This window comes from Mytilus trossulus, chromosome 7, assembly GCF_036588685.1.
Source record: "Mytilus trossulus isolate FHL-02 chromosome 7, PNRI_Mtr1.1.1.hap1, whole genome shotgun sequence".
Classification (NCBI taxonomy): Eukaryota; Metazoa; Mollusca; class Bivalvia; order Mytilida; family Mytilidae; genus Mytilus; species Mytilus trossulus.
Window position 1 is genome coordinate 16961540 of NC_086379.1, and position 24496 is coordinate 16986035.

General features: G+C 31.6%; 2 protein-coding genes across 6 annotated transcripts in view; one reads left to right on the plus strand and one right to left on the minus strand.

Moving 5' to 3' along the window:
- LOC134724723 (RUN and FYVE domain-containing protein 2-like) overlaps positions 1 to 24496 on the plus strand; it is an 85117-nt gene that overhangs the window by 32225 nt on the left and 28396 nt on the right. The window contains exons 1-11 of one of the 5 annotated variants that reach the window (XM_063587915.1): positions 9548 to 9709; positions 11292 to 11462; positions 12395 to 12512; positions 13318 to 13422; positions 14037 to 14160; positions 14634 to 14704; positions 17373 to 17444; positions 18946 to 19117; positions 20069 to 20092; positions 20682 to 20798; positions 21928 to 22095. In XM_063587915.1, coding sequence (XP_063443985.1) covers positions 9577 to 9709; positions 11292 to 11462; positions 12395 to 12512; positions 13318 to 13422; positions 14037 to 14160; positions 14634 to 14704; positions 17373 to 17444; positions 18946 to 19117; positions 20069 to 20092; positions 20682 to 20798; positions 21928 to 22095 — 1275 coding nt within the window. In that variant the 5' untranslated portion in view covers positions 9548 to 9576. Of the gene's footprint in view, positions 1 to 9547; positions 9710 to 11291; positions 11590 to 12394; positions 12513 to 13317; positions 13423 to 14036; positions 14161 to 14633; positions 14705 to 17372; positions 17445 to 18945; positions 19118 to 20068; positions 20093 to 20681; positions 20799 to 21927; positions 22096 to 24496 lie in introns of those variants that run through there. The other 4 variants (XM_063587912.1, XM_063587911.1, XM_063587914.1 and 1 more) reach the window with 4 other exon arrangements.
- LOC134724722 (uncharacterized) lies at positions 1469 to 5271 on the minus strand. Its single transcript, XM_063587910.1, has 3 exons — positions 3085 to 5271; positions 2378 to 2461; positions 1469 to 1849 (listed from the first exon to the last, which is right to left on the minus strand). Exons 1-3 carry the CDS (start codon positions 4471 to 4473, stop codon positions 1559 to 1561), a joined length of 1764 nt encoding a protein of 587 aa, XP_063443980.1. The 5' UTR covers positions 4474 to 5271; the 3' UTR covers positions 1469 to 1558.

The window sequence follows — 24496 nt, forward strand, 5'->3', positions numbered from 1 at the left end:
TTTCCATATTTTACTTTTAAATGGACTTAGTTTTTCTGGGGGGAACCATTACATTCAATCTGGGGTTAAAGTTTTTAAAATTTTAATACATTTCTTAAACTATCCTGGGTTTGTACCAAACTTGGACAGAAGCTTATTTATGATCATAAGATTGTATCCAGAAGTAAAGTTTGTAAAAAAGATTACTCAGTTATTTCTGTAATTTACTTTTAAATGGACTTAGGTTTTCTTACAATCATAAAATAGTAACAAGAGGAATATTTTTATTGATTTTTTTCCTCATTGTTGTTGAGCCTGCAATTTACAGCAAAAATAGGCGAGACACTGGGTTCCGGGGAACCCTTACACATTTTTTTCCAAATCAAAGCTTCATGAAAATGTTATTGTTGACTTTATAATAATCTTTCTAGGTAGATCATCATGCAGATTTTGGTGAAGCACTTATCCCTCCAAGATATTTATTATCACCTACCAATTTCATCATGCCAAAATCAGCTTTTGATGAAAAAGAAAACTAAAATGAAGATCCACTAGCCAAGTACATGTATCAATAAGGCCATTCAAAATAAAACTTTTGTTTCTAAGGCATTTTGAATTGTAAATATTCTTTTGATTGCTTGTGGCCAAGCTGTGTATAATTTTCAATTGCTTTGAAAAGAAAAATAGGATATTATAATTTTGTTTGAAACCAATATAATTTGCAAAAGATAAAAACTTGTAGATCTAGTTTAATTAAAAAATATTATTTCATTTTGTATATATAAACATGAGAATGCCTTGTACACAAATAAAAAAGTACATGGTATTAAAAGTTGAAAAGAAGAAGAAAATGTCTTTACATCATCATTTTCTGTTGTAAAATTTTAGATTTTTTCAAAAGAATCTTAAGATTTTTTTTGAATGGCCGATTATACTGGATGGAACAGAAATAAGAGCACTGGTAGAGGTTAGAAATAGAGAATTTACTTATGTCATGTTTCTATACAGTCAGAATTTACTTGTAAAAGAAACAGAATACAAATGATTTTGTACAAAAAATAAAGCTATTTGTGCGAGGTGTAAAATTCATTGAAATGTAATTTTTCAAGTCATGCATTCACTCTAAGCACAAAAAGCCTTATTGTTTGGCATCATTTGTTTTCTTATCATGTAACATATGTACTAGTAGTTTCTTAATAAACCCAATGGGGATCTTTTTGAATGGTAATTTTTACTTTTTAGCAGTTGCCAGTAGTTAAACAGTAACTGATTTTCTTTCTGGAACAACTTAATTCTTTCTTGGAAGTGTTTATGCAGTCAAAAATTTTCTGTGTATGTTATTTTGTAGATCATTATTGTTGCAGTGTTTATCTTTATTTTTGTTTTCATTTTGCTATGGTTGTGTGGTTTCTTCATCTTTTGGATTTTTGAATACCCCTTATGTCTTTAACAATAAAAATGTGTAGGGTAATTTTCTTATTTTAGATGATAAGATTAAAATTCTCTATTTAAAACCTAAAATTACAGAAAATTGTAAAAATAATCTCTTGAACTACATAACGTGTTTAGTGTTACTTATTCACTCTTTGTCATGACCTCTTGATAAAAGTTCTTTGGTATTTGAGTTCTTGCCTGATTCATAACCAACCATGTCTGTTAGGAAAACTTCTAGCTGATCACTTAAACAATTGTCAGCACTAGACAAAAATTTTAAGTTGATCTCCTCCGAAAGAGTTGATATACTTGTTGATAAATCATCATCTGTAATGCCTAAATTTGTAAACAACCACTTTTCACTGTCTTGTAGTTCAATGTTGTCTTGTCTTATGGATGGTTGCTCTGATTGCTGCGTTTCACTAATTTTGTCAGTCTGAAAATAGATTTAAAATTGAAAAAAGATAATAATGTCGAATAAATGGCCCTTATTGCCAGCAAAGAAAATATATAATTATATATAATCATCATAAAATTTTGAATTTTTGAAGATGTACTTTTTGTCTCTTTCTTACATTAATTCTCTTGAATATTGGGAATTTGTTGTTTGTTTTTTTTTCATTTTGTGGAATTTCATAAAGATGACACTTATTTACACGTAAAATTAAAAACAGTAGATGAGTTTTCAATTTCCTTTTGTGAATGAACTTCCCAAGTTGACCTTGGATTCTTCAGTGAAAATCATGCCAAAGGGCAACGCGAGTTCAGATGTGTTTTGTGATTTCAATTTTTTCCTGGAAAATTCACTAGTGAAAGATAGTTTATAAAGTAGACAACATCCTACTGTAAAATATAATAGGTATATTCATTTATGTTAATTGTTGATGGTCAAGTGATATTTTGTTGAAAGTGTAAATTCCACTTATGGTTATGATTGCTTTGTTTACATATATATACATGATACCTGAGTGTTATAACTTTTGCCAGCTGTTAATGTTGGTCTTTTTATACCACACAATATCTCTTCATCTGGTGGATGCTTTCTTTTCTGTAGTAGATAAAGTTTAAATTTTGTTATTATGATATTTATAGTATTAGGAGGTTTTATCGATGACGTCATCTCGGTTCTATTTTTAAATCCGGGGAAGCCTGGCCGTCAAATATGGCGGATTTTTACAGCCAGTTCATTGCGCAAGCGAGAAAAAGGGAATTCTGTAAAATCTCCTACTGCATTTTCACAGATGTTCTATTACTGTATTCTATACATGTATTTAACATGTTTAAGATATATAATTAATGTTTCATAATTTCAAGAACAAAACAAAATACAAAGTTTAGAGTATATAAAGGTAGCTTTGGTTGATGATATTACATAAATTCTTATAAATTTAAAATGATGTGGATGTAGTTATAACCTAAAATTGCTTAAACAGTTAGTCATTTGGTTTTCATGTTTGAATTATATTTCAATTTGGTCATATCTTTTATAGCTTATTATATGGTATGGGTTTTACTCATCGTTGAAGGCCATTCAACCCCTCTTGTTCAGATCTTTCACCTATTGTCTTTTGATAGTTGTCTCAATGGGAATCCTACCAATTTTCTTATTCTTATTGTATGTTTCATATCCATGGCCTGATAATAATAATGTCTGTTAAGATCTATACTTACTTTTCCCCTTGTCTGCTTTGAATTTAGAGATATATCATCATTTTCTATAGCAATGACTGACTCTTGTTTGCTGCTTCCAAAGTTTTCACTTAGATGTTGTCTGGATTCTTGTGTTTGACACTTTTTAGATTGTTCTTTTGTTAAAACTGCCTGATCTTTACAATGTTTAAAATCACTGTGTTTTGAGCAGCTTGGACATATGCTGTCATTATTTAGTGTTTCCAGATTATGTTCATTGGTTGCAGAACTTGTTGATGAACTACTGCAGATTGTTTGTGGACAAGATTTTTGTGTTTGGGAGGTAATGTTGTAAAATACATGTGACTTTGTATTCTCCTCCAGATTATTTGCTTTAAAGCCAATTTTGAAAGATGTCTTTGAAATTTGTATTTGAATAGCCTGTCTTTTGTCCAAAATTATTGCAGAATTCTTCAAGATTTCATCACTTTGACTATCAAGAGTTTGTGTTGTCCACCATTGGTTTAATACGCTGTGTATGTTCCTTGTAAATAGTCCATGTTCATGCATACTCTGCAGCGCATTGTCAATGATTGAAATATTATTCTGAATAGTATAAATTCTACACAATGTTTCTTTGTGTTTTTTCGCTTCTTTAGAATTATTTGCATTTACAACTTTTTGAAAAGCTGTAACTAGAAACTGAAATTTCTTAGGAATAATGGCTTTTGGATTTTGAATCAGAGTCAAAACAAGTTCTTTATCTGAGCCTGTCTGTTTTCCTCTGTTGTGTGGACTATAAAAAGGAACTCCTGATGGCCAGTTTTCAGGAGGAGACTTCCAAATGCCATCACATTTTGCTTCAGGATCTTTTCCTTTAATAATTTTACACAGAATGGTGGCAAGATTGCGAGTAATTTCAGTTATTATTTCAGACTTCCCTTTGCAGCGACTACTTGTTGTGTCCTTTTCTGAAGTAAGACTGACATTGATATTTTGCAGACCAGTATTCATTTCCTCTGAATCTATATAGGAAATCATGTTTTCAACGGATATTTTGATTTTCTCCATATTCATGCGAAATATAAATAATTTATAAAGTAGTTCACATCTTTTTTCTTGCCAAGCAGCTACTTCTTTCTCATATAGGAAGTTGATTTGTACATTTTTGTGCTTGCAGCAATCAAGCAAACATTTCAAGAGGTCTTCATTAGATATTGTTTTTCCTTGATTGTCTTGTGATTTGTTTTTTGTGTCATAAAATGGTTTATTAAGGGGCCAGTGCTCAGGTTTTTCTTTCCACATTGTTTTTGGTTTTGAATGTGTTTCCTCTCCAGTATATTGTTTGAGAATGCAAGAAGTAATATTTTGCATCCAGGTCCTCAAAGTTAATTGTAGGATGTGTTTAACAATTGTATAGTTTGTCTCCATTTTTGTTTAAAAGTTGGTTTAACATAATCAAACCTAATTTAGGAACATATGAAAAAATCATATGTTTACCCATGAACATTATCAGATCAAATTGAGCAACATTGTGTTTAAAACTATCTGTATACCACCGAACATTATCAAATTGAAATGAGCAACATATTAAATGATATGTATTCCCATAAACCATTATCAAATCGAATTGAGCAACATATTAAAAAAATATATGTATACCCATTAACCATGTTAACATTATCATACATGGAACTGATCAACATGTTAAAAAATCACATGTAAAATAAAAGATATCATATGTTAAATTGAGCAACTTTAAAAGTAAGGACTCCCTTAACCATTTGACTGCCATTTGAAAAAAAATAATAAAGAAAAAAATGTTTGGAAAATGAGAATTCTTTTAAATTTTTACTTCCTTGTGGTATAATTTGATTTTGCATATTCAGAAATATCTGTAGGCAAAAGTATCATAAGTATTATGATCGCGAGCTAGGATAAAATTGCAGGGAATCTGAATTCTTTTTATTTTGTGTAAGAATTTCAAATACATCAGATTTCTTAATGATTTTTAGATGCAATTTTTGTTGATAAATGGTCATTTTGTTAATATTGATTCCATTTCCTGGTTTGGACAAATTTTGCATAAAAACAAATATTGGAATTTATGTTCAGTGCCTGTTTCAGAGGTTTTTTGGCTTCCATTAGTTACACAGTAAAAAAAAATGTTTATTTTACACAATGACCCTCCTTACATCCAACCCTCCTCCTTTCTCAGCCGGGCTTGGGACCGGCCATGGCGGAGTTAAAATGTTTGTGTGAGTATAGATTATAAGATAATAAAGGTAAATGGACAATTTACTTTTAGTAGAATTTTCCGAGTAATTTTCTAAAATCTATTTGTTGACAAAAAAAGCAAAGCTGGCCACACTGTTTTTGTCTATCCTTGCATGATCACAAAAGTGAGACATAAGTATGCTGTTTTTGGCCTTGGCAGCAGCAGCAACAATATAATAGTGTATAAGGTCAATTTATGGAGAACCACTATATAGCTAGTGCAGGTAGGTATTTCTAATATGATTATTAAACGAAAAAAGTCGGACAATCCTTATGGTGGCCTGTAAAGTCATGCTGTTAGCTAGGCACTATATTTGTAATTGATATAAAATGTAATCCTCAAAATGAAAAACCTATGATGTAAAAATTCATGTAGGAGTTTCAAACTAAGGATTTTACTTACACTGTGCAGTCTTGATCAAAAAGAATAACCGTTCTAAGACACTGCTGTGTTTTAACTGCTGGTAGTAGAGCCATGTTACAGTTATTGCCCTTATTACCTGACACCTGAGGCATGCAGCAGTGTCCAAATTCTCTTATTGTCTTGCATTCCTGATCCTTCTGTCAAAAGAACAATGATTGAAATAACTAGGCATGGAACAAAAATGAAACATACAAATACTGTTGTATCAAAAAAATCTGTTAAGAGGGCTTGCAGGTCTAATTCCGTTTTTTTTCTAAATATAGGATTTTGCTTTTGCTATTTTTTTCTATATATGAACTTAAACCTAAACTAAATGGAAAAATTAAATAAAAATATGGGGTCACTGTTCATTTAAGCTTTGAAAGAAGCATTCATTTTTGTTAAGGTACTTTTTTTCTAACTAATAGGAGAAAAAAAGGTAAAATCGAAATAATAAAAGAAACAAATTATGGAAATCGCTTAAATTTTACAATAGTTTAGTTTTAAGAACAGTTCATTTGAAAAAAAATATGGGTCACCTATGAGTTAAAAAAGTTATTTCATTTTTTAGACATCTGGGGTCAAAGTGAATTGATTTTTTTGGTTGATTTTTGTACAATATCATAAAGTAACAACTAATAGTGTAACAATTAAAATTTGTAATGAAAAAACAAATGTTTCAATTTTTGCTGATTTTTTTGTACCCTCAAGCCTCAAGCATTAAATAAGTTGCCTATTAAATATTTTTTTTAAAACTAAGACTCCTGTTTGTTATAAAACTTTTAAACCACTTACCATTGCTTGAAATGTATTTGAATGCAGTGTGTGTTGAAAGACTGTCTTGCTTATGATTGGAAAATGATAGATATTGCTGGTTTAAATATATGTTTTCTTGGTCAGTTGCCAGAACCTAGCTATAAGTGAAAATGTGAGTTATTGAGGGTATATATACATTTACAAATTGATGTCATGTAATCTTGATTTAGGAAATCCAAAAATTTGGTTGAATTTTCTGACATTTGTTTTTCTTCATTCAAATATACACATAATAACCATTCACAACCATTGGAATAAACATAACCTGAATTTTGTACCTCTTGTGCACCTCTATGTGTTAACCAATATTTGTTAAAATAGATTTTGAAATCCAGAAAGATGGATATTATGAAAGTATGATTAAATCTATAATTGATAACCTAGTTGAGTTAACCATATATAGGCCAAGGGTTTTAAATTATTTGTACAATTTTCAAACATGAAATTTGAGTCAGATATAGAAAATTCATCAATTTTCGTGGATTGAGGAAAACTTGTATATTGTAAACATTTAAATTTGTGGTTTCCATGTACCCCCTTTTCTGGCTACGGTCAGACAATGACCCTAATATACAGTATCAACAATTGTTAAGTTTTCAGCTTAAGTTAGTGTGATAGGAACAACTTGTGATAGATCATTGATATTAATAACTCCAAGTTGCTTATTAGTTTGAACTTTGAAGACTATTTTTAATTAAGTCCTGCCCCCCTTCGTCATAGTTCAGTGACCATGAATTGATTAACAATTTTCAGTGTTAATTTTTCTGCTTAACTCAGTCAGTTTGATAAGAATTGCATGTGATAGATAAATGATATTTTTTGTACAATGTTGCATAAACAAGTTGCTTTATTTAAAACAAAAGAAATGCAATCGTAAACCCAAATGCTTGTTTGGCATTATATATATATTAGATAATTGATTAATAAAGATGTATTGTCTTATATTACTTTTGTTGTGCATAGGAATTAGAAACTGACATTGCCTGTATACTTAATGTAATACCGGCTTCACACATCAACGTATAGATCCGACGTACGTCGGCCGTGGTAAAAAAAATCATGCACGCTACCAATACGCTAGTAATTTGATGCGTTCAACCTGTCAATCATATATGTATCGTGTGCACAACGAGTTTAAAACGTGTATTGGGTGTGCATAAAGTGTACCTAAGCGTTTCTCCTAGTTTTCTACATTCCCAACTGCAGGTCTGGCTATTTGTGAATGTTTGTCAATAAGTCTGTCACATTATTCCGTCTGTTTGTACATGTTTACCAGTCCGTCTATGTCCACTGGTTCGTCTACATGTTCACTAGCTTTGAAATAGCTTTTGGTAAGTGCGATTATTTCAGTGATTTGTGTCTATTGTTTTTATGTAAGTGATTATTGTGCACCGTACCCATATTTTTAGGGATGCGAATTGCAACTGATATTTTACAGTTTTTTCTTGCGATGTGTTGTCCTTAAGGTTTGGTCCATTTGGGAGGGAAGGGTTTATGGCCACCACATTGTTTATGTACCAATGTCCATTCTAAAGCCAGGAACATGTAGTACAGTTGTTGTTGTTCATGATTCATGTCGGTCAAGTTTTTTTCGTGAATTATTTTGTTATCAATAATTAAAGGCTGTTTAGTTTTGTTTGATTTTTGTTTTTAAATCTTAATGGTTGGGGCATTTAATAGCCGACTAAATAGTGTTTTTTTTTTCATTTTTGGAGGCCGCTCGGTTGCCTTTAAAGACTTACTACCATGTCATTGTAACTCTGGTTGCTACTTGTATCATAAGTGCTGGACCATGGTCGATCCTATGCACCTTTGAGGCAGACGGGATATTTTTGTAGATCTTGTACAGCTCAAACTAATGGGAGTAGTTCCTGTACTTCTATGTCTAGTCCCATGTTGCATGCCAGTGGTTGGAGAGGGTGTAATATCTTCTGTAGGTTTGATGAAGTTTCACCCGTATCTGACTTTTTCTCCTAATGAAAGCTTTAAGGCGACGAGTATTTTTGTATGCAATGTGCCCTTAACGTGTCTCAAACTTATCTGTAGCGTTTTCAACGCTCATGTAGCGTGTATATTATGTGCGTGCAGTTTACAGGTATACGCTTGACAAACGCTTGAGCTGAATGAAATTTTTTTTTTTTATGTTCCATTAAAATTTTCCTGAAGTAAAAGCGTTCACCAAGGGTATACCTTTCCATCTCGACGTACTTCAAACTTATGGAACACAGGTTTAAACGCTTGCGTAGCCTTCCTCTGGTGAGCAACTAAGTTACACATACGATGATACGGACTTGGTTAATTTTCTTTTATCAAAATAAAAAAAAAATTGTTATGGCCTTTTAAGAAATTTGTTTGCAGGTCATTATCTTGATTTTTGTAGAGTTCATGCAACAATATTTATCAGATTTGTATTTGTTGAAGATTAACTTATCTTATACAAAGTTAAAATTATATTTTCATACCTGGCCAAAGTGAACAGGGCATTAAGTTTTAACCTTGTGCATCCATCCATCTGTATGTCCCGAAATTGGATGTCATTCTCTAAGTTTAGAGAATCAAATGTTATGAAACTTATATACATGCAATGCTTATTACCACATAACACAGATCAAGTTTGAATTTGGGTGGCTTCACTTTTACCTCTCTAGAGTTATGCCCCTTTACAAATGAAAAAAAATGCTGAATTTTTCAATTCTGCAGTCTTAATTAAGTTTATCTCAACCAAATGTTATTAATCTTTTACACAATGTTGTGTCCATCTAATTTAATTTTGAATTATTTTGGATAAAAAATCATTAAATGCAACAATTGTTAATTACAACATTTTTATATATTAAAATTTTTGACACTAACATTAATGAGATTGGTTTATGAGACTTAATTTGTTTTCTTAATTGTCAAACATTTTAAGATTTATTGGAAATCAATTGTTGATTTATTTCATCTGTTTAAATCTTGTTAAGTGAATATTGGAAAAATGCCATTGATATAGCACTGTTACAGCAACTATTGATTTCCCTCCAAGAGAGAAATCAAACATGGCCGAAGAGACAATCTATCTATGTAATTTCCGAGTTAGTGTTGATGGGGACTGGCTATGCTTGAAGGAATTAAGTGATATGCAATTAGAGGTAGATGAGGGATGCTTACTGTCCCCAGAAGCTGATGATGGTAAGGGGCAGGGTCTGTAGGGGGAGGGGTAGCTGATTGAAATATGTTTTTGTTTTGCTGTTTAATTATGTAATGTTATGTCTGCAGGAATGTCAACAATTTGGGAGTTCAAATAAAATGAGGGATTAAACCTATTTCAGTTTATTGTCATCTGATTTTGAAGATAAAACTAGATTTGTCTGTGTGTTAAGCTAATTTTTCTTGAGATATATATTAAGAGAGGAATTTTATACCATCTGCATGCAAGACTTCAGCTGTAAAAAATGTCACAGCCCATCAATCAACTTTATGTATTAATTGTTCTAAAAGATTTCAAAGATTATGTAATTCTTATCTTTGAATATTGATGTGGTTCTGTTATCATAGAGTGTGTTTTGTATTATAAATATATGGTAACAGTGTTAATATATTGATTCGTCTATAATATGAATTTTTCATCTAACTTACTTTAATTTATACATCCTGAAAACAAGAAGATATGGTATGATTGCCAACTTTCCACCAGATACAAATTGACTTAAAAGTTAGCATCTATAGGTCATGTCTGTAATTTTCATTTGAATAATCATTAAGTCATTAAATTAAATTATGTTGCTTTTCCATAAGTCTCTTCTCTAATGATGCTAAATGATTGCTTTAAGTTCAGGATTATTCAGGTTCCTCTTGAGAACACCTTTACCCTGATAATGATGTCACTCTTTTTTAACTTTTGGAAAGTTTATTAGAATATAACATCGTTTTATATTCTTATTTGGAGGGGGTAATGACGTAGTCGGAATGTCAGCTGGAAATTCTGGTTTACACTGCTTAGTAACAGAGCCAGGGAGGATCACAATAAATGGTTTAATTCAATGTGTATTAAAACAATGCTTTGTTGAATAGCATAATTTTCCCACATATGAAATACATGTATTTAATCATTATTTGACATTAATAGTTGATTATTTTATGTTTGCATATACACATGTATCAGCAGAAGGAATCAAAGCAGAGTTGGAAAATATTAGTTAGAGAAAAAACAATCCAACAATTAAATTTAGATGTCAAAATAATATGTGACTAATCCATATGTCAAGCTAATGTTCGTCTATAAAATATGCTTGATATATTTGCCACTGAAATTTAACCAAGAAACAATGAATCAATCACATTTGCCTTTAGGGGTTATATCATCCATAATTATCAACCATTTTCCAAAGTGTACAAAACGTACACTAGGAGGGAGGGGGTAAACAAATCAACATTTTTATACAAAACGTACACTAGGAGGGAGGGGGTAAACAAATCAACATTTTTACAGTATGTTTTTTTTTTTTATAGAATGAAACAGTTAGATATGTTTCATTATATTTTCAATGCTAAACTATAAATGACAGGATATTCTGTTTTATATATAAGAATGATTGATTCTTGTCTTGAAATTTAAAAATGGTTGATGATGTACACTTTTTGAGGAAGGGTGAGGGGTCTGAAAAAGTGTATGTTTTGTACACTTTGGAAAATAGTTGACAATTATGGATGACCCCTTAACAAGTTATGAATAAATTAAATGTACAATTAATTTACGTTTTGTATTTTACAGGAAGAGACCCAAAGACAATAGAAAGAGCAAACCTACTGAATATCTGCAAACTTATCATAAAAGAATTGATAGATTCCTCACTGTCACATGGTCGTATGTTAGACGATGATCACATTCCATTACAACAGTTCTTTGTGGTTCTGGAACACGTCCTTAGACATGGGTTGAAACGTAAGTAATTATCTCCCTTGGTATCTATTATCCTCACTGTCAAATGGTCGTATGTTAGACGATGATCACATTCCATTACAACAGTTCTTTGTGGTACTGGAACACGTCCTTAGACATGGGTTGAAACGTAAGTAATTATCTCCCTTGGTATCTAACATCCTCACTGTCACATGGTCGTATGTTAGACGATGATCACATTCCATTACAACAGTTCTTTGTGGTACTGGAACACGTCCTTAGACATGGGTTGAAAAGTAAGTCATTATCTCCCTTGTTATCTAATCCTGTCCTCACATGAGGCATGATAGTACAAACAATACAATATAACAAATATAATGCATGGACAAAATTAAACATATATACAATTATGTACAGAACTATTCAGGACGGTAAATATCACTTAAATATTGAGATTACTATTTTACAGAATAGTTATCAAATGTACCAGGATTATAATTTAGTATGCCACACGCACGTTTCATCTACTTAAGACTCATCAGTGACGCTCATATCAAAAAATTTATAAAGCCATATTTAGACAATCCAACAAGAGTGAATTTATCATTTCTATTCATTAGTTCATAGAAACTATCAACATTTTAACTTAACACATCCTTGGACATATTTTGAAATATAATTAATTGTCTCCCTTTGTAATACAGTTTTATGCTAGATTTTGAACTCTTATGATTACAACATGCAGTTTTTCATTGTACTTAAACACGTCTAATTGAAACAATTTCTGCCTTCCATTCCTCATAGTCATATGCTGTTCAATAATAAAATACCATTGAAAGAGTTCTTGATGTCATTTGAACACAATTTTAGAAATAAGTATTTTTTACTTTTTTTTTTTTATTGTAGTTGCTCATATATTAAGAAAAATATCTCTACCCCAAAAAACAAGAATTAATTTTGAAGTTTTTTTTCAGCCAAAAAAGGAATTTTACGTGACAGGAAGGATTTCTGGTCTGTACTAGAGTCCATAGAGAAACTAGTCCCTGAAGCAGGGGAGATTACCACCAGTGTTCGAGAAATGCCTCACATCAAGTATGTACATATAACAAACATAAAAACAAATAAAAAATAAATACAACTGATTAAAGATTCAAAGGTTTTAAAATATTGTCCTCACTACGCTCTTATTAGTTCTGGCTGTGTCCCCTGAAACTAGCAAAGCTGAATTAAAGCATAAATGTAACTTTATTATGAATAAGTTGTCATGAAACAGCACTTATTGATAACAATCACAGTATATCCCAAAATCAAGATAGATAATTGAAATTTAGAATGGAAATGGGGAATGTGTCAAAGAGACAACAATCCGACCATAGAGAAGACAACAGCAAAAGGTCACCAACAGGTCTTCAAGACAGCAAGAAATTCCCGCACCAAGAGGCGTCCTTCAGCTTGCCCCTAAACAAATATATATACTAGTTCAGTGATAATGAACGCCGTACTAAACTCCAATTGTACACAAGAAATTAAAATTAAAAATGATACAAGACTAACAAAGGCCAGAGGCTCCTGACTTCGGACAGGCGCAAAAATGCGGCAGGGTTAAATATGTTTATGAGATCTCAACCCTCCCCCTATACCTCTAGTTGATTTGTATTTTTTGCTACATTGAACTCCCTTAGAATTCCTTGCCAGAATTCTTCCCTCCCCAAAGACCAGAACCGATTTTATATCCTCGATGCTCTTCAACTTTATACTTTATTTGCTCTTTTGAACTCTTTTTCATGGGATGTATATGTACTCCAAAAGTAGACCGGTAGCACTTGTATGTACCTAACTAGTGATATAAAAGAAATCAAATTAAATTTACATGTAATCATCTTTTGTCCATCAACAGAACCCCTTTAGGTAGAGCTAGAGCCTGGCTGAGACTTGCCTTGATGCAGAAGACATTAGCAGACTATTTCAAAGTACTCATAGAGAAGAAAGATGAAGTCTTAAGGTTGGTATATGAACAATATCTGTACATTGTCTTATAATATTGATTAATTTAAACTAAGAAAGTAATAGACGTGGATAGTTGGCTAGGCTTTTCTGTCTCTTTTTCTTGGTTTAAAATATTATAGATTTCTGATTCATTTTACACATAACCAAGGAGGTAAAGAAAAATGATCACCTTGATTTTCTCCATCCAACAAAAGATTTTAACTTATGGTGACGCCTCGCTGTCGGTTAGGATGTGTCTGATATGTGAATACACATCCACATCTGGTTGGAAATTTGGACATGTGATGTTTATTGTTGAAAGAATGCCATTTTCTTTGCTTTTAAAGAACCATTGCCTATAACAAGGTTTATTTGGATAAGTGACAGAAATATTGTAAATTGATTTTCTGAAACATTCTTAGGAGATATGAAATAAAACATTGTTCCTGGCTGTTATTTTCCCGATAGCTGTTGTACAGAATATATGCACAAATATTTGTGTCAGATTTCTTACACAAAAAATGTTTAAGGATAACTATCAAAAGCTGAAAAGAGAACTAGATAAAGCTTAGACAGATGTTTCTGTATCAAAATTTTAGATTTATATACACTTTAATATACTTTATACAGTGACTTTTATGAACCTGGTGCTATGTTGATAGAAGATGAAGGTATGGTTATCCCTGGACTGTTAGTGGGTTTGAATGTGATTGACTGTAACATGTGTATTAAAGAAGAGGACTTGGATCAACCGGTAAGTGGGTTGTTTAACAAGCTATTGAATGATCATGCAGAATATGCTTGAAAGTTAACACTTGTATGTTAATGGTTTCTGCAACTGAAGATGAAGAAAACTGCTTCATTTGTAATCTGCTGAATATTTGTGAATTCATTAATATTCTTTGGATACCAATTTTCATGGATTTCGTGGGTAAATTTAAATGTTCAACGAATTACAAATATTCTAAAGGAATGAATGCAGACTTTGTCAAAACCATGAAATTAAATATCCACGAATATACAGGTTTTCCTCAAAGCACGAAAATTGATACCCACGAAAATAAATGAATCCACAGTAGTTGTCTCATTAGCAGTCATTCCACATCTCCTTATTTCATAAAGCAACTATTATATAAATAAACTTTTTTATAAAAGCACTGTTTATGTATGAGAGATCTTTTTTGAGAATCTAGTTTTAATTACCATTTATGTTTATTCTATTAACAGATAGGAGTGATAGATTTTAGTTTATATTTAAAAGACAGTAGGCTTCAGGATTCTTCACCAGACAATGAAAGGTAAGACACATTTAAATACATTCTCATGAAGGGACTTTTACATGGTCTAAAAGCCTGTAAATAAGATATGAAAATATGTTATTATATAGCTATCATGATAAAAGTCAACTGGAATTTACCTACTCTTACTGCCCACAAATAATGTTTGTTGATTTTTGGGGACATACACATCTATACTATTAAACGAGAAGACCTCATTTTTGGTGTCGCTTCTCCTCCTTCCTCAATAGATTGATCATTGTGACTGTATGTCCTATAGGTACCATGCATAGTCGCATTTGTCATCCATTCTTATGATTATTCAGTTTCGGTTATTTTGGGAGAAAAACGGAAAAAAAGAAGTCCGGATATGTGTCCGTCATCACCCCGGCTTTTATTCATAGATAACTTCCGCTTCCGTTTATTTTTGTAAATTTACATTACAAACCCTATATTATCATTGCCTGAATCGTTATATAAGAATGTTGTCCCAAGTGTAAACATCAACCCAGGCCGTGTGAAAATAAAAAAAAAATCATTTTTGTAATTCACTTATCGTCACGTGATAAATGCATAGCCTATATTATCATGTTTTATTTAAGATTATATTATCGTGTTTGATTTAAGATTCATGCAAGCCATTTTCACATTGACTGAATCGTTTTATGTTGTCCCAAGTGTAAGCAACGACCCAGGCTGTGTGAAAATAAACACAATAATTTTTGTCATTCACTTATCGTCACGTAAATAACGACACAGGCATAGCCTAAATTATAATGTTTTATTTGTCACGTAACACAGGCATAGCCTATATTATCATGTTTTATTTAAGATTCATGCAAGCCATTTTCACATTGCCTGAATCGTTATATGTTGTCCCGAGTGTAAGCAACGACCCAGGCCGTGTGAAAATAAACACAATCATTTTTGTCATTCACTTATCGTCACGTAAATAACGACAAAGGCATAGCCTATATTATCATGTTTATTTAAGATTCATGCAAGCCACTTTCGTAATCCCAACTGTAAGCAACGACCCAGGCCGTGTGAAAATACACACAATCATTTTGTCATTCACTTATCGTCACATAAATAACGACACAGGCATAGCCTATATTATCATGTTTTGTTTAAGATTTAACGACACAGGCCCTATGAAAAACAAGAATGTGTCCATAGTATGCAGATGCCACAATCCGATCGGCACTATCATTTGCTATGTTTTGACCGTGAAATGGGGTAAAATCTCTAATTAGGCATTAACATTAGAAAGATCATATTGTCATAGGGAACATATTTACTAAGTTTCGAGTTGATTGAACTTCAAATTCATCAAAAACTACCTCGACAAAAACTTTAACCTGAGGTGGGACAGACGGACGGAAGAACAAACTAGAAAAAATAATTCCCATAAATGGGGCATGAAAATTTATTGTTGAGAGTAAAAACTTTAACCTGAAGCCGGACAGAAGGACGGACTAACAAACGAACGGAGGAACAGACTAGAAAACATAATTCCCATAGATGGGGCATACAAATTTATTGTTAGAAGTGAAAGTAGTGATTTGGCCAAAATGAAAGTAGGGTAGAGATTAGCAGGAGGCAAGACTTATTTGGAACGTCGGGATCTGGTGCTTTTAAGCTCGGGATTTCGGAACTGATTTTTACGGGATGCGGGAATATTTTTTTTTATTTCGGGATGTCGGGATATGAATTTCGTTAAAATACGCACCTCGGGATTTCATGTTTTTAAGCCCGGGATTTCAGAATCAGGCCCCCTCAGACCATCCCTCAAATGAGCGTTAGTCATTTATACGAGATTCAAATCCTACCATTGGCATGTTAATAGGGCTTTCAAAAGGAAAAGCACTGATGTATAATTGTTCTACAAACACATTTTATTATCTAATAATAATGGTATATAACTTGAGCAGTTTCATTTGTTTCATGTTTGAAGCGGTGCAAATTTTTAATTTAATTTGACTTTTACCAAAAAATGCATTGTACCAAAGAGGAAGAATAATTGTGGCATAAGGCCAGAAACACAAAAAAATAATCGAATTTAACAGAAAGGAAACACATAACGGAGGGATTTTTGATACCTTATATGAAATTCTCCTGTCAAAATATCTTTTACAAAAAATCCTCCTACAACAGTTTACAAGCTTTATATGCCCGCGATTTCGCGGGTGTGTTCTAGTTGATTTGTAATTTGATTACAGGAGATATTCCTCCAGTAACTTTATACTTGTACTCTACTAACTTGATCAACATTTTTATACATTACATGATCTTGTATAGACCTCTTCCCTGATTGATTAATTATTTTTTTTCCTTCATAATTAGAATGTTAACAAATTGAACAAATATCAGAACAGCGCCGTTTTGTGAGAGTGGGTTGACAAGGATGAAGGGCAGTAAATTTTTATAAGTTTATTTGATCGATCAGATCAACTAGTGTAAGGACCCAAAAAATGTTGCAAGGGTTCTATGATGCATGCAGAGCAAGTCCCCTTCCTTTAACCTTACTTTGATGTTTGATTCTGATTCAAGTGGGGATTAAAAAAAAATAGGTTTTTCAAAACTTATGGTGTATGTTAATTTAGCCAAAACATTCTTAAAATTAATGAAACATTTGTAAGTATTATTGACAATCTTGATATTTATTTTATCATATTCCATGTTCCAGGGAAAAGGATTCCAAGATGGCCACCATACTTGATCAAAAGAATTACTTAGAAGAATTAAATAGACATTTGAAGTAAGTATATGTTTCTTTAGGCCAAACCCCTTGGGTGAATTTTATTGCTTGAAAAATCATGATGGAGAGTTTTAGTTTTCATGTTATACAGTTTGTGAGTCATGATATATTACTGGCTGGAGGGACTTAGTTTTCATCTAATACAGTTTGTGAGTCATGATATATGAATGGCAGGAGGGACAAAGTGTCGGATCAGCAGATGAGCAGGAAAAAGTAGATACTGTAAATTCAGAAATTGTTTGCAATGTTTTTGTTATTGCCAAAAATGTGACCGAATTATAATTGCAATAATTTAGACAGAATTTTTCTTAATATCGTAAATATTATAAAATTGCATTTTAGTCTAAAATGACAAAATTGCATTAATAATGCATGCAATGATTTCTCTGTTTACAGTACCTATTTTATGTAATCCTACAGTTATCAAAGCAAGTGCTCTGAAACTTCTCAATTTAACTTGTATACCTGATATTGAGGAATTGGTTGCAGAATGATCTCTAATTTTTCTACACTTGGAAACTTAGTCATTTTTTTCAGCAAAATTTACAAAAGATCTCACCAGCCTTGTGTAATAATCACTTCCTACAGTTTTCAGATCCCTGTATATTCACACAAATATTGCACATTTAGAAGTTATCCATCTGCTATTATATGCTTGGATTGTTTGGGGAAATTTTTCAATTTTTACTTAACAGTTGTCATTTTTAGCAAAATTTACAATAGATGCAATTTTCCAAATTATTCATAATGGTTATTTTATGCTTTGTATTCTTTTGACAATTTCTAGTTAAACTTCTTATATAAAAAAGAAGATGTGGTACGATTGCCAATGAGACAACTATCCTCAAAAGACCAAAATGACACAGACATTAACAACTATAGGTCACCTTACAGCCTTCAACCATGAGCAAAGCCCATACCCCATAGTCAGCTATAAAATGTCCCCATAAAACAATGTAAAACAATTCAAACAATTAAACTAACTCCTTATTTATGTAAAAAAATGAAGTTTTTTAAGTTAATTTGATTTGGGGACCATTCATAAGTATGCCATGTAGTGGTGCCATAGAAGAATTCATAACAGAAACTTTAACCACAAAAAGGAATTTTTATGCCACACCTGGGGGCATTTTGTTTTTCAGCTCTGTTCATTCATTGCGGTTAATCCATCTGTCTGCCTGCAGGTTAAAATTCATGGTGAAGGTCGTTTTTGATGAAGTTGAAGTCCAATCAACTTGAAACTTAGTACATATGTTTTCTATGAAATGATCTTTCTAATTTAAATGCCAAGTTAGAGTTTTGACCCCAATTTCACAGTTCACTGAACATAGAAAATGATAAAATAAAGAGCTGATTAACCAATGCCTTTGTGGGGAAGAAGAAAATGATAGTGCAAGAGGGCCATCAGTGTACTATAGAAACATTCTTGTTTTCAAATAAATGGGGACCATGCATGTAACTAGTTTTCAGCTAAATAAATTGTTTGACTTTGATATTTCAGTGCTACAGTAACAAATTTACAACAAAAAATGCAGGACGCCATGACAACAAATGCTTTGATGAAAGAAGACCTAGCATTGTCTAAAAATAACTTTTTAGCTATCCAAGAAGAGAATGAACAGTTGAAAAGTGATAGGGATAATATTTCAGAGGAGCATACCAAACAAATAGAGGTAGGTAAGGTAGACCTATTCCATTCATACAAAAAGGGGATTTTTCCAAAGAAACTTTTAATTCAATAGCTGAATTGAAGTTATAAGCCTACTCATGGAATTATTACAAAGTTCTTAATGAAACAAAACTGATTAATCATTGAGAATTTTACCAAAAAAAATTTATATTTGAAATCAAGCACAAGAAATATTCATGACATATGTAACCATGGTAACAAGTGTGTAGAATAAGGAGATGTATGATAACCTGCCAACTATTCAAAATGCCCATTGGGGTTTTGCATGCAAGATGGCTGTCATAGTCTTAAAAAACTTTCAATTGGGCCTGCAAATACATTTTAATGTTGTTTTTTGGCTTCTTCATACTTTTATAAGCTTAAAGCCATTGTAAAATTATTGTTTTGTTTAAATTGTGGACAAAATTGCTCTTTCAAAATTTCAATTTGGGGGCCTCCATGGGGGAAATCTCCCGCAAATAGTGACAGTTGGCAGGTATGACTATATGTGACAATTATCCACTAGAGACGATAACAAGGATGTAATCAAATTGAGGTCACTGTTAAGGTCTCAACAATTAGCAAAGCTCAAATCTAACAGTAGGCTGTAAAACCTCAGACATGAAAGTTGTCAAATCAATCCAAAACAGAAAACTGACGGCTTGATTAATGGTAAAAGCAACAAAAACAAAAAAAACAGAATGCATCTAATGACAACCCTAAAGTACAGACACACAGAAACTCTAAATTTCATATCAATATTTCCTCTGCTTGGACTTACAAGGAATATTTTGAAGGTTTAATATCAACATTGTATGATAATGTCTTCTCATAGATTTACACTTTTCTGTAAGTTGAAATCTTTGATTAATTGTATTTTGTATGATAAGTTTTTAAATAATTAAATAATGGGCTGTGCTTGAATACATGTGTGTGTGTCTTATTTACATGCCAGCAAGCCTCAACTAGAAATATAAGTGTAAGTATTATACCTGTTGTCAAAATGTAACATGCAAGCACATATTTACAAAAGACAAATTGCTGCTTAAAACTGAATCATTTGCTGATTTTGACTCCTGTAGAAGTCAGTTGTTATAATAAAAAGGCACTTGTTAAGTTATATATAGATCTTAGTTATGAATTTTGGAAATGCAACGTTGAAAGTGTAAAATAATTACCAAAATAATGCAGAAAACTGAAAAAAAGAATCGTTATTGATGAAAATTAATGTTACCCATTTCATTATAAAATTGATTTAGTTTTGGAAATACGAAATAATAAGGCAGGATTACTCTTGAGATAAAAATGATTCAGAAAAGCAGCCATTTGTTTTTTGCTGCTTTATTTTACCCAAAATGCATATTTGGGAATTATTTCTGTAAGCTCTTTATGTAGAAATATATTTGATGTACTAGAAAATCATGAAAATTCAAATACAAAATGTGAAACATTTAATTTTTTGTTCACCTATTTTAAAAATTGTTGCTTGCAGAAATAATTTACTACAAAAAATATCCCTATTAAACCTATTGAAAAAAAATCTGTTGCAATAAATTTTGTGTCATTAGGCTGCCAAACAAGATATTGAAGTAGAACGTGAGACATATCAGACATCACGTACTGGCCTTGACAGCATGTATGGAGATTTAAAGTCTAAACTGGAGGAAGAAACCAGAATGAGACTGGTGAGATTATCCCCCTTGCTGATACACAACAAACACAGTTATCTCCCATGCTTTCAGTTAGCTTTATGTACATTTTTTTTTTTTTTTTGCTTTAAGCATTTTGTTTCTTTCAGAGTAGAGCACTGTTAAATTGTACTTTATTATCATTTTTTATCTTGGCGTGTACTTATTCATTTATGATTTCAATAAGATTTTGTATATTTGACATAAAGTTTAAATAATTAAGAAATGAATACAATTGTATAATGAAGAGAAACATTTCATAGAATAAGACTAAAGATAAAAGAAAAAATATTTAATAATTCAGTAGGTTTAATTTAACTCCACAATAAAGCTCGAGAAAATTCACACTGATTTTTTGTACTACTTATGTAATGCATAAGTCTATCAAGAATCTAATGTTTTGTGGAAAAGAGCTTTGTTTCTTGTCAGATTCTTCTAGAATTTGAGTAGGAATGCATTCTTATGAAAAAATTAGAAGTTTTCAATCAACAACAAAAAGGTATACTTCTTGAGTGAAACCATTTTAGGGAGAGAAACTTCTCCAATTATCTTGCATTTTCATCCTCTGTTAATGGTATTTCAAACCAATTACAACATTTGGATGTGAATATTACCCATAACTGAATTGATTGAAAAATAATATGTTTTGCAATTATTTTTATTCCCATCAAACATGTCAGATTAGAAGTGTTGACCATTACCAGTGACTAGGAAGTTTGTGTCAGGACTTTGGAAATATAAATGTAACTCTGGAAATTGACAACATATTCCTTTAATTACGATTGACACAGAAATAATCAAACTTTTATACATATATTGGAATATATCTGTTCTCCTACAATTAATATTTAACTTCATCGATCTCAAAGCCCAATTTTACTAGGTTTGATTTTATTATCAGTATGTTTTTCTAAGACTGCTTTAATACAAGAAAAAGAAAAATTACCAAAAGACCCAAACAAAATTAAATAATGGCACAGAGACTAATAAATTTATTCTATAATTAATCATACCTGGTTTTGATTTAAATTTACTTTTAGTTGCGGGTAGCTTAAAAAGCATATAAATTATGAATACGTGCAAAATATTGTTAAACAATGTTGAATGAGACTTTTATATTTTACAGGATGTTGAAAAAGAATTGGAACTACAAATAGGCATGAAGCAAGAAATGGAAATGGCACTAAGAATTTTAGAGAAGGATATACATGAAAAACAGGATACCATGATCTCATTACGGAAACAGCTGGAGGAAATCAAAGCTATTAACTTAGAAATGTACCAAAAACTACAGGTAAAAGAATAGATAAAGACATGAATTCAAGGTCAAAGGACATTAAAGATCTGTGGACAAATATGAAATTATTTTAACAGACAACTTTTGCCGAGGATGAGGTTGGCTTGACCTACTTCCAAGAAATGTTATGGAATTATGTAATCTAAGGTCAAATAGAATTTAGATGGTATAAATGTTGTACAAATAAAACTTGCTGTGATTTTGAGAACTAAGACTAAGGAATTTGCTTAATTTGAAACATTGCCACAAGTCCTAAAAGGGACAATCCAAAAAAATAAATAAGATGAGACCAGCATAAATCCTGATTCAGATATTAGAATACTACAATCCCCTTGTCTGTCTGTCCAAAACTTCTACATGAAGGAATAACTTAATATTTGGCCTTGAACTTAATAATGTTGGTGTTCTGTATTGAGTGATTTTCAGATCTGTTGTACAGTGACTTATTTTTTCTTTTCTTGAAGATTGGTGCCTTGTTGTGAGAAATTTCGCATTTATCTGTTATCCTTGATCTCAATTTCATTGTTCAGTATATTTTTTTTATCACATGATCTTTTTCAATTATCATGAATGATAGGATAACTATATTTGGTAGAAATATGCATTGTAAGGTTTGTCAAACAGGGGTCAACTGACCTTGACCTCATTTCATTATTCAGTTTTCAATGTTATTTTTTTGTTCTTAGTAGATAGATATAAGAAGATGTGGTATGAGTGCCAAGGAGACAACTCTCCATCCAATTCACAATTTGTAAAACTATTATAGGTCAAAGTAAGGTCCATATCTTAGATACACTAACTTATTTGTCTTCTTTTTGTTTAAAGATTGATTTCTTTTTAAGGTGAACATGTCCATCTAGCACACCACAAAATTTTGACATTTAGAAAAATTACTGATGTTTAAGCCTAACATTCCATAGGTTGTGAAAATTTTAGCATCATTTTGTTAAGTTTGTCTGTCATCTGAACAGCCTGAAATCTAAATTGTAGTGAACACAGTGCTAAATTAGTCTTTAATCAAATATCAAATAATTTTTTATTGCCATATAAATCAAAAACATGATCTGTGACAAACATAACATATACTGTGGATTCCATGGATTCATAAATATTCGTTGGATACCAATTTTCGTGAATTTAGTGGGTACAAGAGAACCACAAATTTAAATGTTCAACGAATTACAAAATTCTAAAGGAACGTATGCAGACTTTGTCAAAACCACGAAATTAAATATCCACGAATATACAGGTTTTCCTCAAACCACGAAAATTGATACCCACGAAAATAAATGAATCCACAGTATACAAAAATACACATGGGAAATATCAAAGTACAACATAAATAGTGTTCTTTTGTTATACCCACATTCAAAGAGGGGAGGGGGACAGCAGAAAAGGGGGAGGGGCTAATGGTCTGCTTCTGTCCAACTGTCTTGCCTGTCTGTCCCATGAAATTTTAGTAGCATTTTTTTGAGAGATTACATATCAGAGCTTGATGAAATTTGGTAGCACGCTTAATGTAAGTATGGATTACATTTGATGCCTTTGCTCATCAACTTTATTTTAACCTATTACTTTATTAGTCTTACAAACTTTGGCAATGCATGAATTTTCATTGCATTTTTCTCAGGAACTATGAATGGGAGTTTCCTATGCAATATCAAGTGATGCATTTGACAGTTATCCCTCACCACATAATGACCTTCTTTAAAGTTATCCTTATATTTTTCTCCAGAATTGTGAATGGGAGCTTTTCAAAATTTAGTATCAAGCTTTATGTAAGCATGCTTTATGATTGTAATGCTTTTTTTTTTTACATCTATTGCTCATCAAGTAATTAGTTCACCAAATATTAACAATAGGATGATAATTACTGAACATTCTTGTTTAACTTTTTTTTATTCATCTTCATCCTGAATGATCAAGGCAAAAAGTATTGGAAAGTAAAATCTATATGAAAACCTGGGTACTGTATAATCAACTGAATAACATTAAATTTGCCTTAAGCAGTTTCAACCTTAGTTCTTGTCAGGCCTACAATAATAGTTTTGTAGGCTAAAAAAAGTTGAGAATTTTTCTGCGACCTTGCCTGCAGTTGTTGAAAATTCAAAGGTTACACTCATGAGACATTTCTCTGTGTTCAAATTTTATTGTATTATTTATCAAAATTGTCATCCCCTTGCAAACCAGCTCATATCTGACATGGCTGCCCTTTACTATAGAGAGAGAATATAGAACTATTCAACTTAAGATAAAAGTAATTTTTCACTTGTCTCATACTAGCTCTGCCATGCTTGTATCAAAACAATACAAATGTAACACTGTGCTAGGATAGGTGAATGTATGCTCTTTTTTTATTTCAACAAATTTTTCTGTTTTGAATGTTCCAGAGTTATGG

What these genes read in the sequence shown, in the direction of transcription:
- LOC134724722 (XM_063587910.1), bottom strand. Translation starts at nt 4,473, where the DNA reads ATGGAGACAAACTATACAATTGTTAAACACATCCTACAATTAACTTTG. An exon ending in CAAAGCAGACAAGGGGAAAA is followed by an intron (nt 2,462 to 3,084) that starts GTAAGTATAGAT and finishes TATCTACTACAG; the next exon opens with AAAAGAAAGCATCCACCAGA. An exon ending in GCAAAAGTTATAACACTCAG is followed by an intron (nt 1,850 to 2,377) that starts GTATCATGTATA and finishes ATCTATTTTCAG; the next exon opens with ACTGACAAAATTAGTGAAAC.